This window comes from Andrena cerasifolii, chromosome 3, assembly GCF_050908995.1.
Source record: "Andrena cerasifolii isolate SP2316 chromosome 3, iyAndCera1_principal, whole genome shotgun sequence".
Lineage (NCBI taxonomy): Eukaryota > Metazoa > Arthropoda > Insecta > Hymenoptera > Andrenidae > Andrena > Andrena cerasifolii.
The window spans coordinates 376,204-394,656 of NC_135120.1; the positions used below are offsets into that span (position 1 = coordinate 376,204).

Below are 18,453 nucleotides of genomic sequence, written 5' to 3' on the forward strand. Positions count from 1 at the left end.
CGCATAGACGCGGAACGGTTTTCTCTGCAGCCTATGTGCATAATGCGTGTTTTGAAACACACCCACAGGCCGGTATTCATAGTCGCTACTTATTCTTAAGCAAATGCTTAAGCATTCGGCATCCTTTACTAGCTACTAGGTTAGTAGAGGAAGCCGCATGCTTAAGCATTTGCTTAAGAATAAGTAGCGACTATGAATACCGGCCTTAAAGACGTCTGCAAGATACGTCTTTAAGACGTCCATTTTCACAAATCAAGCCGACAGGCGTTCGGACCCAAAGTGGACGTAAAATGGACGTCTTTAAGACGTCCTGTGCTATCTGGGCGATTTTACACGTTTTGTTAATTACAAAATGTCGTAGTTTCTAAGAGCCAATCGCAAATTTACTAATTAGTTAGCTAAATTCCTATTCGTCGATCCATTTCCTTTCGATTATCGATTCTTGCAAAAACAAACGTTTAACAACGTTGCGCTGAATTTACATACCTAGGAGAAGGGAGAAAGGTGAAGTTCATTTGTTTAAACATCCGTTTCCAAGTGGGTACATATTGATTAATTTATAATCTTGAAGTTTACTTATTAAAAGAATATCTAACTACTTCCAAACCTCTAAGATGTGTGTGATTTTCACTTTGTCTCCCTTTCCTATTACATTCGTGTGACCCGATTCAAACTTTGCGCCTCTTGAGTTTGTGCTACCGCGTCTCCAGGTTACTTTTACTTCAGACCATAAATGGACGTAAAATAGACGTTTTTAAGACGCCGTGTGCTACGTGGGGTGAGATACGTTAGATCAAAGTAAGTTTTTATATTTTGTTTTTTATTATTTTAAAAATGTTTGGTAAATATAAATTATAGAAATATTGCATGCGTGCTAAATGATCTTTACACGTCTACGTGCTTCAAAATTATTCGGACCAGGAGGTCCCAACATCATCTGCTGTTAGGTTTTCGGACAGAAATGATAATTTTCATTTTATTAATGTCCATACTAATATTTCCTGTTATAACCTTATATGAAAAACATACATATGTATATGTAAGAACAGACTCTGAATTCAGATCGGAAATGGAAGAAAATATTCCTGGAATTGACGTAATTGACTTATTTCCTCTTGATTATATGCATTTGATTTTTCTGGGCATGATAAAAAAATTGTTTTTTAATCTATGGCGCGGTGGGAAACCTTGTACAAAAATATGATATAAAAAATATCAAATATATCTTATTCATTGATACATCTGGCAAAAATATATTCCAATAATATGTAACAGAAAACCGCGAAGTCTGGATGTTTTGAAATGATAGAAGGCAACAGAATTTCAACAATTTTCATTCTATACAGGCCCAGTAGTTTTGTTAAATAATTTATATAGCGATAGATATTTCAATTTTCTGTCAGTAATGTAGCATCAGGTATTTTATCAAATTCAAGATATTTTTGATCACATTCATTACGCACCACAATTATTAAATTATTTTGTTGAGACGTTTAAAATATTATATGGACCAGAAAATATTCAGAATATTTTACAAATGTATCGCACAAGGTGTCAGAATTCATGGACCACTTAACAGTTTCAGTTGTTTTCCATTTGAAATTTGTTTACAAAGCACCTTAAAGTCTAATAGGAAGAGTCTCAAATGAGTACAACAAATACTAAAAGGTCGAACAGAGACAAGCAATTTTAATGAACGAACAATTTTATAATGTTATATTTCCTTTCTTTAAGAATGAATATTTCAAGGATCCACTAATGGGGAACTTGAAGTTTCTAAGCAAACCAATGATACTGACAACTGTTGTGGTTTTAAACCTTCATTGACACTCTGGGTGTGAGCTACCCATAAGCTGATTTTGATGCTCTGTACCTTTTCCAAAACGTACAATCAGGGCCGTTCCTGACGGGGGTGCAGAAGGGGGCCCACGCACTTGGGCGGTTAAACTTAAGGCTGGCCGCAGGCTGTTTATTATATCTAAAGTTTTGACTGATAAGAATAATAATCGAAACTCTTTTACATGATAACTGTTTAAAATTATGTAGGGTAACTGTGCCAGTAGTCGGCCATTTAAGGGAAAGCGGAAATTCATGTTACGCATTGTTATTATTAATATACTATTTTTTAAATGCATTATTGATAGTTAAATTCTTTAAAGTATCTATTTTTCAAATGTGTGGATGATTTTTTTAATAGTATAACATTTTTTATTTAAAATATCTAAAATACCCAGAAATGTTCTTCTTACCAATAGTCAGCCAGTAAAATCCTAACTCCATCCTTTTATATGCCAGTAGTCAGCTAGGTTCTTCTATCAGGTTATATATGTATCTGCCACCCTATAGTATAGTTATTGTTAATCGTCAGAATGATAAGTGGTTAAAAATTTATGATGTGTGCACTCAAAATTTAACAATTTCTTTTTTTCTGAAAATTCTAATTATTTAAATTATAATGGCTGACTACTAGATCAATCGTCTAGTCATCAGCCCTTTTGTGTTCGTTTTGTGGTTTAGACCTGGTAGATTACACAGTTCAACAGCCATCTGGATTTGTAACATTCAATAGCTGTTTCTTATAGGTTTTCGTGTCCTAAAAACGATTTCGCATTTATCGCCATCACCCTCAGTTTTTGAGAAATTCAATTTTGAAAAAAAATGCAAATTTTCAATTTTGAACATTTTTTGTGTCAAAATGGTAATACTTATTTGGTTGCTCGTTGCGTCAAATTATTCTCTAAACCCTCCCGAATACAACGATATAAGTTATTATTGCATTAAGAACATTTAACAAAGGGAAAGGAACAGCCGAAATGCATCCATTTTTGAAGATATCTTTCAATTTATTTCCAAATCTAAGGGTGCCGACAGTGGTAGTCACGCGCGTTAAGCGATTGTGTTACGCTGAGCGGTAGAGGATCGTGCGCCGCCGTTGACTACCACTGTCGGCACCGCACGTTTTGCCAAATTATTTTGCTTCTGTATTAAAAACAAAACGTGACTTACCACTTCTGTTAATGCTTTCCGAAGGAAAAATGTCTGCTGCATCGCGTCAAATGCTTAGATTTTCTCCTACACCCTTAGTTTTGGAAATAAATTGAAAGATATCTTCAAAAATGGGTGCATTTCGGGTGTCCTTTTCCCTTTGATCGATGTTTAAACATATTTAAATGTTCATAATGCACTAATAACTTATACCGTTGTATTCGGGAGTGTTCATAGAATAATTTGACGCAACGAGCAACCGAATAAGTATTACCGTTTCAACACAAAAGATGTTCAAAGTTGAAAATTTGCAGTCTTATTCAGAATTGAGTTTCTCAAAAACTGAGGGTGATGGCGATAAACGGTTTGCGGAATCGTTTTCAGGGCACGAAAACCTATAAGAAACGGCTATTGAATGTTACAAGTCCACATGGCTGTCGAACTGTGTTATCAATCATGTCTTAGTACTCTTAGCATGCATATCATTTAATAATTTCTATTGTTATCTTCATACAGGGATTGTCAACTGTAAAGGGTTAATTTAATATTTTCCACTGTCAGAATAACGATGGAGGAACAAACATGGACTGTTGTCCAATTTGTCGCCGACGGAACTGTCGACACAGTGCCGTCAGCGTGGATTCAGGGAGATTTATGCCATTGGCCAACATTGACTCAAAATCGATTAACCAATGCTATTAAGAAATGTGAGCCATTAAACAAATATTGGCCGACGTACAAGATAAAAGTCTTCAGAAATACCACTTTTAGTAAGTTAAAATTATTATAGAGAGTAAATATGCAATTGAATTAATTACTAATACTTGCAGGTAATTATACCAAAGCCAGGACTAAGGCCAGATTAGTAGGAGAGACCAGAGACTTACAGTCGGAAATTGGAGCCACCAATAAACGGAAGCTTATTGAAAAAATTTTATCCAACAGTGACGAATCACTGCACGATTTTTCGTTATGTATGCCTCCAAAAATGAAAAAAATGACGTCATTGTTAGGTGTGTAAATACGAAGGGAAAATATGCTATATCAAATTATAACACCTGTAGCTATTTAATACTTTTTGTTACATTTAGGGGCCTTCCTTAAGGGGTTATACCTAGTCAGGCGCAAAAATCACACGAAAAAAATCAGGATTTCAACTTTAAATAACCACCATTTTGTTTTAAATTAATATTGCGGAAAATTCTCTCCGTCAGTCGGAAGATACATTAATATACTAACGAAATCTTTTTTGTTTTTTGATTTATATAATCTGGTTCCGAATGGCAGCGCTCATCGCAAAACCAAATTTTTAAAAATGCTTCTTGGATGTGGGTTGTTACTTTATTATAAACATAAATATTTTCTACGAAAAAAATACCAAATGTTCTTTAAATGTTGCTCTTTTAAGTGCAAAATGTTCTGTAAGAATATAGGCTTCCGCTTTTTCAAAAAAAAATCACAAACATTCGCCTTTTTTCGGCCACGTGACTAGGTATAACCCCTTAAATTCCGTAAGGATAATTTTAACGATTTGTTACCCTCTCTCTCCTCCAGTATAAGAATTCGTCAGATTTTATATTCCCCCCTCCCCACCTTCCTTACATAATATTTTTTTCATTGCATTTTTCAGTTATTAAAATTCTTTTAAAGGTTCATATAAATTCATTTAACCCGGTTTCGTGCGTACGATGAAACGTCATTTTTTAAGCTATTCATATTGAAAATTGGGCCAAAAAATATAACATAAAGGTGTGTATCGACGCCGCGACCTGCCCCCCCCCCCCAAGCTTTAAGTAATTTAAAGACAACCTCTTCTTAGTATCTGTTTGATAGAAATAATTCTTATTTTCAGAGGATAATAGCGTAGATGTAAGTAATAATGATATTAAAACAGAAATTGGACAGAATGAAAGTTCTTTGGACGAAAACATTGTTACTGGTAAGTTAACATATTTGTAGGTATAAAGATGTTATACGCGGAAATATTGTTTAAGATGTATAGTTACAGTAAAAAATATGACATCTATATATGTATTAAATAATTCGCAGAAAGTGTATATGCAGACCCTACCTGTTTTGAGTGCGGGGAAAAAAATAAATACTTGGAAACAATTGTAATACAAACCCACTTAATTAGATCCCTTGTGGTGGACACGCTACAAGAAATTAAGAATTTAAGGAAGGAATTACAGACTGGACGAAATGGAAGAGAAAATAATAGTTCTTTTTTTTCTAAATATCCAAAACTACAATTTCCCCTAAACTCATTAGAGGATTTAGAAGAATTGGAAGATATCTTAAAAAATGAAGAAGATTTTGCAGATGGAGTAAGTAAAATACCATTTTTGTTAATATGTATATCTTATATGCAGAAAATGGATACCTATGTAAAGTTTCACACCGTTTTCAAAATTCGTTTTCAGTATTTCTTTGAAACGAAATTATATTTAATTTGTTAATATTAAATTATTTTTAAATTTTAGGTTAACGAATTGGCAAATTTTGGCGGCTCTGACAATTACAATTTTGTTAAACGCACACTATCGTCATTGATAACGGATGATGTAGCCTTATTGTTTAGTTGGCTAGGGAGAAAAGGAAAAAAAGATTTCCACAATTTAACTTTGGCGAGGCTCATAATATGTAATTATGACACTTATTTTACTAGTTAATATTGATTACTATAGAATTCAATGTAATTTTGGATCGAAATTCTTGTTTAAGGTGCTGCAGAAAAATCAAGAATGTCTGACGGCAGAAAGGAAACGGAGACATCCATACAATCCTGGCTCAAAAGAGCCTCTGATAGAAAGTCATCACTTTCTAAAAAAATTTAGTAACAAGATTTTGTTTATTTATTAAATTGTAAGTATGGGACACATCAAAATATTTCACGCGGAACATCAATCATCCGTGACACGCCGATTTCGATGAAACTTGGTATAAATGACGGCGTGAAAACATTTGATACATATTTCTTTTAGCTGCCTATATTCGCCATAAGGGGGTTCAAAGTATGTACCCTACAACGTATTGATTCAAGAACTTATTTCGCTACAAAACTAAGTACTATAACATGAATATCGGCAGTTAGAAAAAATACGCATCGAATATACACATCCCGTACTAGCATTAATGTCAACCTTCATGAAAATCTGCGTGCCATAGTTGCATGATGTTTCTAGTATGAATGTAAGTCGAAGCCGAAATACGGTAGTGATGCGTTATTCGTACGACCGTTCGGGCTGTTCCCGAGCAAGCATCGCAGCATGATATAGTTAAGGATGTATGGGACCTATTTCCAAATACTACCAAGTTGATGAAAATTTGTGAGATTGTTCTTTATAGTCTTCCTGGTGTGCTGCAAAAAATTTAAACGGATCCACTAAACGGTTGCTGAGTTATAACGATTTCAATTTTCACTGATTTTACACGTACTTTTATGGAAAGATCTTGACGGATAAAACCTCTGAAAAAATGTCGAAGGAATATTATCAATGTTTTCATTTTTTTTGTACTTGTAGTATATGGATAGATGAAAATATCTGCTAAATTTTAATCGTTTTCACTACACCGTTTTAAAGAAATCTTATACTATAAAACAGAAAGTGTTTCGTATGTTTGTGTGTTTGTCTGTCGCCTAAAAACTTTCGAACGGTAAATTCAGGGGTCACGAAATGTACTTCGGCTCATTATGCCTGGTTAATCCAGATATATGTGACTATTTTCACAAAAAAAAGACTAAAAAAAATTGTTTTCTTTTATAAAATCAGAATCTAAATTTCGGACGAAGCCGAGTAGTAAAGCTAGTAAATTATAACTTGAGAAAATTGTGCTGTCGGCACGATATGTATCTCGATAGCTTATGAAACCACGGCAACGTCGCAATCCCCTGACCAAGCGAAGCAAACTTATAGTTTGCTGTTAACTCTTTCGGTTCCGCGTACATTTCCGCGAAAGTGCTTTTAACTAATTTTTTTTTTTTTACCTTTTGGAGATGCCGACTAAAGTTGGTGCTAGGAACGACGGCTCGTTCCGTGCCGCCGGATATATCCGGTACTGGTCCACACAGGTCATCAGATGGATGCCGGATATATCCGGCGCTGCTGCCGAAAGGGTTAACAGATAGCAGACGACGTCTATAAGCCGTCTTTAAGACGTTTTGAAAGTCTGAAAGACGTCGTGTGCTATCTGGGTTCTAACTGAATCTTCTGGCTAACTTTTTGTCTCCGTTACACTCATGCAGAGATAGAAAAAGGAAATGAGAAACATAGCGGGATTATGAATATGGAATAACAGGTAAAAATACACAAAAGATGCAATAATTTGGCACAGTTGGCATAATTTGATATATTTTGCATAATGAAGAATACAATAATAAAATATATAAAATATCACATTTTTGCGTGTTTTAAGAATGTAATAATTTTATTTATCGATTATTTGGCAATGGTTTGATTAACTTTTACTTTTATCTGATTTTTCAGAAATTGGGCTAGTCCGTTATGTTCACGCAGTGCATATGTTTCTTTTAACATTGCCATGTCAATTACAGCTGATGCCAACTTCTTTTTTACCGAAAAGCCCAGATTTTCGAAAGGTGCGAACGTTGATACAATCTTTCTTATTTTCTCTTGGCTATGCCATACCGCAGTTTGTTCCGAAAATGTTTTTGCACTTGTTAACAATTTTTCAGAAGTTATTTTTAATTTTTTTAAAATTGTGTGTAATATAACACAATCACGTGCCGCGTTATGGGCACCAGTGGCAGAAATGTTTAATGCCTTGGCTAGTCCGCTGATTGAGCATTGCCCTTTTTGTTTGCACCCAGTAGTATTTCTAATTACTTCTAAAGTATCTACAAAACCGAAAACTACTTCCGCAAATTGATTTTGTAGTGAACATTTTGTAGCGTATAATTTTCTTCATTAACCACGACCCATCAAAGGTGAGATTGTGCGTGGAAATACAACATTATACATCCCAGCGATGTTAACCATTCATGAAAATTTGCCAAAGTAGCTCGTATTGGTACAGACGGTACTTCTCAACTATTGTAAATAGGTCATCGTAGCAGCTTGTGAAATTATTTGCCTGACTAGCACTGACAGAAACGTCTTTAATGGGATTGATATAAATATCAAATGATTTTGTCCCACATTTTGCCCCAATTTGCAAAATGTCACAGTTTAACTCAAAACCGGATGTTTCCAAGTCCACTAAAACAATTGCGATTTCCGCTTGGTCTTCCTCCACATCAGATTTGTCCTCTGCCAGCTCGTTCAGCAGATCAACATTAGTTTGGTATGTCACACCTTCAACGTTCTCGTATTTTTATTACAAATCGGACATAAATTATTGAAATACAATTTTCATTTTGATTTTTAGTCTTTATTGAATGAAAAAATTTATTGTTATGAACATTACGCGAATTTACTGTTTTGCAATAGCTTCGCATGTACATCTTTAATATTATTTTAGTAATATGTTGCATTATTAATACTTTGTGGCATTTAAAATCAAACCGTATATGATTGCCACATAATATTCTTATCGTTTCTAATATGTTCTCGGCCTTCTTCTTTGTACGAACTATGTAAGCCGTAATATTATAAATTTGTTGTAAAGTTTCCATAAAGTCTGCTTTACAAGATCTTTTCATAGAGTCGTCTGGGATTTCGAATATTTCTGCTATGCAGGTTCTGCAGGTGTATCTCGAAAGAGTTTTTTTTATTAAATGTTCAATATTTAATATGATGTCCGCGTTAATTTGTTTCTCTAAAATATTATAATTTTCTAGCTCGTCGGTGTAACTTTGATTTATCACGACTTCTGTAGCGTGCTTAATTGGTGTTATTAGTTCTTCAAGTTGCAGTAGTGATGATTCAAAAGTTTGTGTACAATTACTGTGTAATGAATGTTTTGCCGAAACATGTTTCACCATGACTGCTTTATATGTTTGTTGAAATTGTTTCGGTGATAAATAGTTTAGCCTGCATCTGTGCTGTCTTATTTGCCCGAAGAAATTCTCTAGTGCGTCCTGATTTAAAGTACGCGGGGCATATTGGGCGGTATGTTTCAAATTTTTTTTTGAGAGTAAAATATATCCTCGCAGAGTTAGAATAAAATTCTTTAACCCTACTATACCCGCGCGTCGTAACGTAACACGTATACCCGCGCACGGTGTCACAGACCGATTCTTGTGATATTATTATTTAAATCATCGAAGTACTTTCTTCAAAATTATTGATGAATAAAGTTAGGGAATGTATTTAATTCAAATGGTAAAAGTAAACTATCATAAAATAAGGTTTTATTGAGATATTCTGTTCTTAAGATTTTTAAAACAAAATTCAATAACAAAATTGTATTTTATGAATACAGAACGAAAAGATAAACCTTTGTTTACAAACTAACATAAATCAAATCTCACAAAATGCTTAAACAACACAACATATCAAATTTACCTTAGGAACTATTCGTTTACAGACATGGAAGCATAACAATCTGAGCATACCATAACAGCATGTTCTAAGCAGAAGTATCTTTTGCACGATTTGCAATTGTACCGGGTTTTGCGATTTTTAGTGGATGAACAATATGAGCAACGACCAGGTAATTGTTTCATCGTGGAGCTACTCTTTCTTTAGCGTCTCTAATTGGCATATTTGCTGAAGTCTTTCTCTCATAAGTTTAGGCAAATTTTCAGTTACAGCACGCCTGGAGAGATGGTCCTTCATCAAATCATAGGATGTTTTTAAAAATTTTCTACGGCTTATTTTCGCGTCAGAATTGTTTTGTGTATAAATAACATATGAATTTATTCCAGCCACGTTCATCAGACTGTAGAAGACGACCATAGGCCACTTATTAGTTCCCCTGGCGCAATTGTATGTTTCACACAATTTATCAAGGTTATCAACACCTCCCTTGGTAGCATTATATGCCATTATTATTTCCGGTTTACCGGTTTCTTCATCGATGCATGAATCATCATGCATACTAGAAATGAGAAGAACATTTTTATTTCGTTTTGGCATGTATGAGACAAGAGTGCAATTTTCTCGGTGTCCAAAGAGACAAGACTTTATTTTACGATCTTTGGCTTCCACAAACTCTTTAGGAATTTCTCTTTTGTTTTTGCGAATTGTGCCGATCATGGTCAGATTATGTTTGCGCAATAATTCGTCCGCTAAAGGAATGCTGGTAAAAAAATTGTCACAAGTGATATTGCGTCCAGTCTTAGAAATTATTTCACATAAACGAGTAACCAATGCAAGTGATCCTGTATCCACCTGATAAGGCCCATTTGGTTGTTTCCCAACATAAATTTCCATATTTAGCGTATAAATCGCTATCGCGTCAGTCAATGCATAAATTTTAATACCATATTTATTTGGCTTGGACGGTATATATTGCTTGAAACTGCATTGTCCTCTGAAAGCCTCTAATTTTTCATCAACAGTAACAAATTCAGAAACGCTATAATATTTTCTAAAAGATAGTACTATTTCTTCAAAGAGTTCTCTGATTGGAGCCAACTTGTCCAAAGATGCTCTTTGACTTGTGGTTTCTTTGTCATCAAATCTCAAACATCTCATAAGAAAATAGAAACGATTCCAGCTCATGGTTAAGCGAAAAATTTCTGGGGATGACCCATCTGTTCTAAACAAATCTTTTGCGTTTAGGCGACTATTTGTTCTTACACCGACAAATAATAGCAGTCCAAAAAATGCTCGTACTTCAACTTTATCAGTGGGCTTAGCATCTCGATCACGACTAAACTCTACCGAAATATGTTGAATGAATTGATTGGTGCCGGCGACAATCATTTCAATTACCTTGTCGCTAAAGAATAAATTCCAAATTTCACCTGCCCCAGTCATTTGTCGAGCTGCTTTTATCGCACGTGGCTTGCAGGTGACTATATTTTTCGATCGGGTTCTAACAGCAGCTGATGAAGGTATTTTCTTCCACACTGTGTTTTTGTCTTTACCGACATAATATGAAGAAGGTCCTTGTTCCAAATTTTCGGAAGGTTCCCATTCCTGTTCCGTGTCACTACCTTCATCTTGAACCTCAAGGGAGTCTTCTACCTCTGTATCATTTCCATCGTTATAATCAGAATCGGAATCATTTTCTTCAAAAAGCATGCGAATACTATCTTCTTCCTTTTCGTAACTCATTTCTGGAAAGATAATGTAGAAAACAATCTAACGATACATAATGCGTGTGTAAGGTTAGATTTAGTATTTTACGCTATTATTAAGTACATTGCATATAGTATCGCTAGGAGTAGGCTATATTAGTGAAGAAAAGGAAATAAATACTCCCCACTTAACCGCCTACGTTTTTCTCCGTCTGACCGCCGGTTATCTGTCTGCCAACTGTTCCGCACGCGATGCCTTCATATACACGGTGGCACAATTATTTCCGAATACGCACGGCAAAATGAGTGCACTAAAGTTTTCGAAGTCGCTGATTCCGAATCTTTCGGATCTGTGGTTTATTTAACATCCATGAACGCACATACGCACGCACGCACGCACGCACGCACGCACGCACGCACGCACGCACACACACACACACACACTGATTGATAGCCACCAGTACTATTTAAAATTAAGCCTATGAAACTTTAAATATTTTCTAATAAATCTTCTCCTGTATCTGCTTCAGAGCCCCCGCAGTCTCCCTGAGGAATCGGGTTGCCCAGAATTTCCGCATCTTTCAATTCATCAATGATCTCATCGAGCTCGATGAATTTTCTTTCTTCACTTTCGGTGTGCCTCACAAAATTTTGCCAATTTTGTACAGACACACGTTCGACGCCTTCGATGAGTAATTGTTGGACACGGTCGAAATTGTATGTTATATTTGAAACTTTAACATACCTCTTTACCATTGCCCATGCCAACTCAATGGGATTTAGTTCACAATGATAGGGAGGTAGTCGTAGAACTATTTTTCCGTTTGCTTTTGCGTGCTCGTCTATGACATATTTGTCGAACTGGGGCTTGATTTGCTTAACCATATCAATCAACGTGACCTTACCGGCAAATGGTGGTATAGCCTGCTGCTTTGAAATAAGCCATTGTATAATCAGTGGCTTGGTCCAGTTCATTGCTGGGCAACGCTCGGCTTTTACCGAATGGTATGACGCATTATCCATAACAATAACGGAATTCTCTTTTAACGATGGCAGAATGCCTTCGAACCATTCCAAAAATATATCACCATTCATTTCATCATGATATTCTGCTGTTTTTTTTTATTGGAAACATAGGAGACCACCAGGCACAGACCCGTCAACGGACCCAATATGCACGACAATCAGGTGTTTACCTTTACCGGTGGGTGGAGGTATGCTTGCCGATAATCCACGTTCCTGCGCGTCCCTGCTTGAACGCACAGTTTTGTCAATCCATTTTTTATTTTGGCAATCGCCTGCGTTGATCCACGTTTCGTCCAAATAATATATGTGGCGACCTTCTGCCCTGTATTGCGCTATTTTTTGCAAATATGTTTGTCGTCAACGCACTATGTATTCCTTTCAATGAGGCCGCTATTTCTGTGTGTTTTCGAAAATGAAAACTCTAAATCGTGCAGGATTTTATGTAAAGTGCTTCTTTTATACATGCCGAGGGCAGGGTCTGTGTTCACCGCCAAAAGAATTTTTATTTAAATTCGGGATTTCCCGCCTAAACCAAAATCCATGCACTTTGCGCCGAATTCGGTCTTTCTCCCCTTCGCATAGTTTTTGGATGGCGCTCAATTTTCGCCGTTTTTTGTTCGGAGAAATCACATTGCCGGTATCTTTGTATTCAGCAAGGGTTTTCCTCACCGTGGACAGGCCTATACCGGTTTGCTTGGACTGGCCGCGATAATCTCGGGGTATTTGGTGGGGGGATTCTTCTTCATTTCCTTATGAACGTTGATAAGGATATTTCTCTGTCCAAAATGAACATGCGATAAAAACCAAATTTACAACGGTAAGAAACTGATAGATTGAAATTACGATATGTGTACTATTACCCGGCCGAAAGAAGATCCCCAAGAGGCGGGCTCGGGCGATACAGTCCGTCGCTATGACGATTGGTCGAATCACCTATTTTGGCACACTTTTAAAGACGCGACACAGGAATTTTGGTTATTGGCTGAAGTAGGCACATACATTATCGCACCGCGCGACGAAGAGAGCGCACAAAACACATCGAGATCGAGTGGAATAGAGCGATCTGACCGACGAACGCCAAAGCAATAGCGTAGGCATCTCAGACGGTTAACCATTAATATATAATAACATAAAAATTTCCTTATTTTTCAAACAATCTGTGCGAGATTGCGTTTGGGCTTATTTTAATCAGAAAAATCTAACCAAACCAATGATAATACTTTCCTGAATATATTGTGAAAAATAAGGAAATTTTTATGTTATTATATATTAATGGTTAACTATCTGAGATGCCTACGCTATTGCTTTGGCGCTCGTCGGTCAGATCGCTCTATTCCACTCGATCTCGATGTGTTTTGTTCGCTCTCTTCGTCGCGCGGTGCGACAATCATGTGCCTACTTCAGCCAATAACCAAAATACGTGTGCCGCGTCTTTAAAAGTGTGGCCAAATAGGTGATTCGACCAATCGTCATAGCGACGGACTGTATCGCCCGAGCCCGCCTCTTGGGGATCTTCTTTCGGCCGGGTAATAGTACGTAATATTTTACATTTTCCGGAAAACTATAATACGAGGCAATACGGGGTATCACTGGCAGTTAATTATCATGTATTAAAGAAGGAAAAGGACAAAAATTGTATGCATTTTTACACTAGAAGTACAATTACAACAGATGGAATGTTATAATAAGATACTTGAAGCAAATGTAAAAATGTTAATTTTTATATTATGCAACAAAATGTTACATAAACCTGCTAATGTTCCCCAGTTTACTGTATATATTCGTGAGACGATTAAAACAATTAATGCATGAAAATTAAGTTACCTTCCCTGAAGAATTTTTCCTCACTGGCGAGGTGGGAAGGCCTGGCTGCTGCTGCTGGTGTTGCTCCATTTTTTCGCAAGCTCGCACATTATACACTATACGTAGATACAATACACAAAATCTACACCATTTCACTGTGACTGCTTGGACAGTTTGACTACGCGGTCTTGTCGTGTTGACTGTTCTGTTCAAACTAATGATTACCTGCATTTTCACAAACTCGTAGATTCGGGACGTGAAAAGGATGTCCTAAAGAGTGCAATTAAATTTTATAACGTTTAGGTCACCCGTCCTTCGGTTACTCGCTCGTTACCCGTAATAAAATGGCAAAGTCCACGGTGGGTAAATCCCGGTGACAAGGCTCGGCAGGATAACTGTCGCAGTTGCTATATATTTAAAATATTGAAAAACTCAATACTCCAAATACTCGAGAGATTAGGGATCCGTCTCGAATTGGTAGGGAGGACGACGCAGGCAGAACCACGCTCCGTCAGCGGACTACCTCTTTTCTTCTTGTGTCTCACCGCGAGGTGTACTGGTACTGCTTCAGAGTAATTTCGTTTCCCAACCCACTTCCAGGAAAACATTCTTCGATCTAACACATCTTCTTCTTTTGGTCATCGTGCGAACCACAAGATTAATTTTCGTCACGGTCAGTGCTCAGAAAATCATTATAACTTATTTATACTGTGGCGGAGCACGGTTTACTGCCTGCCGATTTACACCACATTTGGTATAATCTTAATCGGGAGAACGCCAGGAATTCGAAAAGTTGATCCTGGTATTCATGGTCGAGATGGTTTCCAGATTCTCCAATCCGCGAAGCGTGCTTTGCGAGGAAGCCTCGCAAAGTCGATACGCGGATTAAAATATAAAAGTTAGGAATCTCTTTTTAATTCGTATTATTTAAGGAATTGGAAGCAGGGTAAATATAGAAGAGGAAGTACATTGTGATTTTTATACAATTATTTTCACCGAACTGTTTAAGGTTTCAACTTTTCAGAATTATCCACTCCATAACATTTTCAGAAAATTTGCTGGTCACAACTTTTCCAGAGCAGAATAAATGTTCCCGTTTAACTAAAGCATTTTTCTACTTTCAAGAAAATAAAAGTTTCGTATTTATACAGGGTGTCCCAAAAATGTCGGAGTTCCTTGAAAGGGGTGACTCAGGGGGTGATTTGAAACAACTTTTTCCTTAGCGAAAATATTGTCCGAAGCTTCGTTAACGAGATATTTACAAAAACCCCCGATCAATCAGAGCGCGCGCCTTCCGCCCGAGCTCCCGTTGTAGCGTTGGCTACGCGGTAGGCGGCTGCGCTTGTACTACGAAGGTACGAACAAGCAAGTCGGCATGCATCGAAGGAAACCGCGTTACACAGTTTTTTTTTTTTAAAGCAGAATCTTAAATAATAATTGTTTGAAGTGAGAGGACAAGAAATACGCAAATTTCGTTTTCAAATAAGGCATAAACGAAACGGTAATGTAACAAAAAATGTACGACAAGTGATCATAATTCGTTATTGAGGTAAAAATCCGTAGTTTAATTACGGCCAACATAACTAAATTAAAAAAATAATATTAGGTATATGAATAAATTCTTTCAGACTGGATTTACATAATCGGTATAAAGCAACCGAATATCTATCGCAGTGATATTCGTAAGCTACCAGAAAAATGGCAAAAGGTAATTAACAATAATGGAAATTATTTCGATGATTGAGTTGTTTTCATATTTTTTAAATCAAACTGTTATTGAACCCTAAAATCGAACAGAATTTATTTCTACACCTAATGATCACTAATAAATTAAATAACACTCACCCCTACGGGCATTCCTTTCCTTCCTTTCCTTCCTTTTCGGAAACCTGAGTCACTAAGTAGGTCACTGTGCCGATCCTGGTCATCGGTGGACGAAAAGATTTATGGTAGGGTTGCGCCCACTGCTCAGCTGATCGCAGGTATACGACACCACCCGAAGATAAGGATCGCAACGTCAAGTGCATCCGGGTTAATGTACCGAATATTCACTTCACTGCACGGCCACTAACACTCATCACTAAATTTACTTTTCATGGAACGTGTTGTTCCTACGTTATAAAATTGGTGACCCCGAAAGGGGCCGATTACTGTTAGTTGAGCAGTTGCTTGATGTGACCACCCTCAGCGTCTATGCACGTCTTGCGGCATCATTGGCTCCGTTGAGAATAATCTTGACGCCAAACGCCGAATTGTACCCTCGCTGGGGGTTTGGATGTGCAGGTATTCCCGTGCAAACGCTCGCACAGTAGTACTTGCGTCTCCGTTGTTCCGGGCGTACACCCAGAACATCGCGTAATATTCTTGAACGGAGAACATTTCTGGGACGAGATTGCTAGCTGACTGACAGGATTTTTTCCAAGCAACTTCCTCTACCCCCAAGTAGTTTCTCTCGTTCCATTATGAGTTAACTCCCACCAGAACAAGAGTCTTTAGGTAAAAAGAAGCCAGCACATTTTCGAAACACACGTGCTTTGCAGAAGTGCAACGAACGACCCATCGTACACTTTCACAAAAGCGCGCGCGCCGTCCTTTTACTGCCAATGTACCCATTGCTTCGAAGTAGGCAGCAGACACCACGTGTTTCGGTTCGAAAGGGTCCCAAGAGATGAGAAACGGAAAGTCTTTCAGTTGCTATAAAGAAAAAAATACTGTTTCCTGTTTCCCTTTTCCGATACCCTGAGTTCACGTCTGCTACGAGGCGGAACCAGCTAAGCCATAAATTACCCAAAACAAATCGTTCTCTACCGCCGACTCGCAGGAAAATATGGTAATAAACCGCGACCCTGGCGAAATGCTTTGGCCGACCAGCCTGATTAATTTTTAAGAACTAGCAATTAAAAAGTAATATCCAACATCAATACGCCTCGCAGAGAGATACAGGAAGAAAGGGGGTAACTCGTTTACTGCGCGTAGTCCCGCCTGCTTCGTGTTTCCTTCAAATTAAAGACAGATCCCTTATCTCTCGAGTATAAGGACGCGCTTGAATTTCAAAACAAAAGCACGCGTTGACGTATTCCGTGCGAGAAAAGGTGGGCATGAAGTCCGATTGGTCCTAATCTAACCAATCTGCCCTGCATCCCTCTGAAGCAGCCACTGTCTTGAAGAGGCCCTCTTCACAGCAATATCTCCTCTCCGAAGCCCACCTTTTCTCGCACGGAATACGTCAACGCTCTTCTGCAAAGCACGTGTGTTTCGAAAATGTGCTGGCTTCTTTTTACCTAAAGCCTCTTGTTCTGGTGGGAGTTAACTCATAATGGAACGAGAGAAACTACTTGGGGGTAGAGGAAGTTGCTTGGAAAAAATCCTGTCAGTCAGCTAGCAATCTCGTCCCAGAAATGTTCTCCGTTCAAGAATATTACGCGATGTTCTGGGTGTACGCCCGGAACAACGGGGACGCAAGTGCTACTGTGCGAGCGTTTGCACGGGAATACCTGCACATCCGAACCCCCAGCGAGGGTACAATTCGGCGTTTGGCGTCTAGATTATTCTCAACGGAGCCAATGATGCCGCAAGACGTGCATAGACGCTGAGGGTGGTCACATCAAGCAACTGCTCAACTAACAGTAATCGGCCCCTTTCGGGGTCACCAATTTTATAACGTAGGAACAACACGTTCCATGAAAAGTAAATTTAGTGATGAGTGTTAGTGGCCGTGCAGTGAAGTGAATATTCGGTACATTAACCCGGATGCACTTGACGTTGCGATCCTTATCTTCGGGTGGTGTCGTATACCTGCGATCAGCTGAGCAGTGGGCGCAACCCTACCATAAATCTTTTCGTCCACCGATGACCAGGATCGGCACAGTGACCTACTTAGTGACTCAGGTTTCCGAAAAGGAAGGAAAGGAAGGAAAGGAATGCCCGTAGGGGTGAGTGTTATTTAATTTATTAGTGATCATTAGGTGTAGAAATAAATTCTGTTCGATTTTAGGGTTCAATAACAGTTTGATTTAAAAAATATGAAAACAACTCAATCATCGAAATAATTTCCATTATTGTTAATTACCTTTTGCCATTTTTCTGGTAGCTTACGAATATCACTGCGATAGATATTCGGTTGCTTTATACCGATTATGTAAATCCAGTCTGAAAGAATTTATTCATATACCTAATATTATTTTTTTAATTTAGTTATGTTGGCCGTAATTAAACTACGGATTTTTACCACAATAACGAATTATGATCACTTGTCGTACATTTTTTGTTACATTACCGTTTCGTTTATGCCTTATTTGAAAACGAAATTTGCGTATTTCTTGTCCTCTCACTTCAAACAATTATTATTTAAGATTCTGCTTTAAAAAAAAAACTGTGTAACGCGGTTTCCTTCGATGCATGCCGACTTGCTTGTTCGTACCTTCGTAGTACAAGCGCAGCCGCCTACCGCGTAGCCAACGCTACAACGGGAGCTCGGGCGGAAGGCGCGC

At 37.6% G+C, this 18,453-nt stretch overlaps 2 protein-coding genes across 2 annotated transcripts; one reads left to right on the plus strand and one right to left on the minus strand.

Annotated features, from left to right (window-relative positions):
- The first annotated feature begins 591 nt into the window (after window positions 1-591).
- Window positions 592-11,831, plus strand: LOC143367026 (uncharacterized). The gene is made up of 8 exons (XM_076808629.1): window positions 592-798; window positions 3,547-3,755; window positions 3,816-3,998; window positions 4,838-4,924; window positions 5,035-5,312; window positions 5,469-5,628; window positions 5,710-5,850; window positions 5,970-11,831. Exons 2-7 carry the CDS (start codon window positions 3,554-3,556, stop codon window positions 5,820-5,822), a joined length of 1,023 nt encoding a protein of 340 aa, XP_076664744.1. The 5' UTR covers window positions 592-798; window positions 3,547-3,553; the 3' UTR covers window positions 5,823-5,850; window positions 5,970-11,831.
- LOC143367060 (uncharacterized) lies at window positions 11,049-13,135 on the minus strand. The gene is made up of 2 exons (XM_076808681.1): window positions 11,880-13,135; window positions 11,049-11,173 (listed from the first exon to the last, which is right to left on the minus strand). The coding sequence occupies exons 1-2, from the start codon at window positions 12,227-12,229 to the stop codon at window positions 11,146-11,148; spliced, it is 378 nt and encodes a 125-aa protein (XP_076664796.1). The 5' UTR covers window positions 12,230-13,135; the 3' UTR covers window positions 11,049-11,145.
- Between the last annotated feature and the right edge of the window lie 5,318 nt (window positions 13,136-18,453).

Excerpts from the sequence above, each read along its gene's own strand:
- LOC143367060 (XM_076808681.1), bottom strand. The coding sequence starts at position 12,229 with ATGAATGGTGATATATTTTTGGAATGGTTCGAAGGCATTCTGCCATCG. Across the intron at positions 11,174-11,879 it reads GCATGGGCAATGGTAAAGAG|AAATGAGTTACGAAAAGGAA; the intron begins GTATGTTAAAGT and ends TTATCTTTCCAG.
- LOC143367026 (XM_076808629.1), top strand. The coding sequence starts at position 3,554 with ATGGAGGAACAAACATGGACTGTTGTCCAATTTGTCGCCGACGGAACT. Across the intron at positions 3,999-4,837 it reads AAAAATGACGTCATTGTTAG|AGGATAATAGCGTAGATGTA; the intron begins GTGTGTAAATAC and ends TCTTATTTTCAG. Across the intron at positions 5,629-5,709 it reads TTTGGCGAGGCTCATAATAT|GTGCTGCAGAAAAATCAAGA; the intron begins GTAATTATGACA and ends TTCTTGTTTAAG.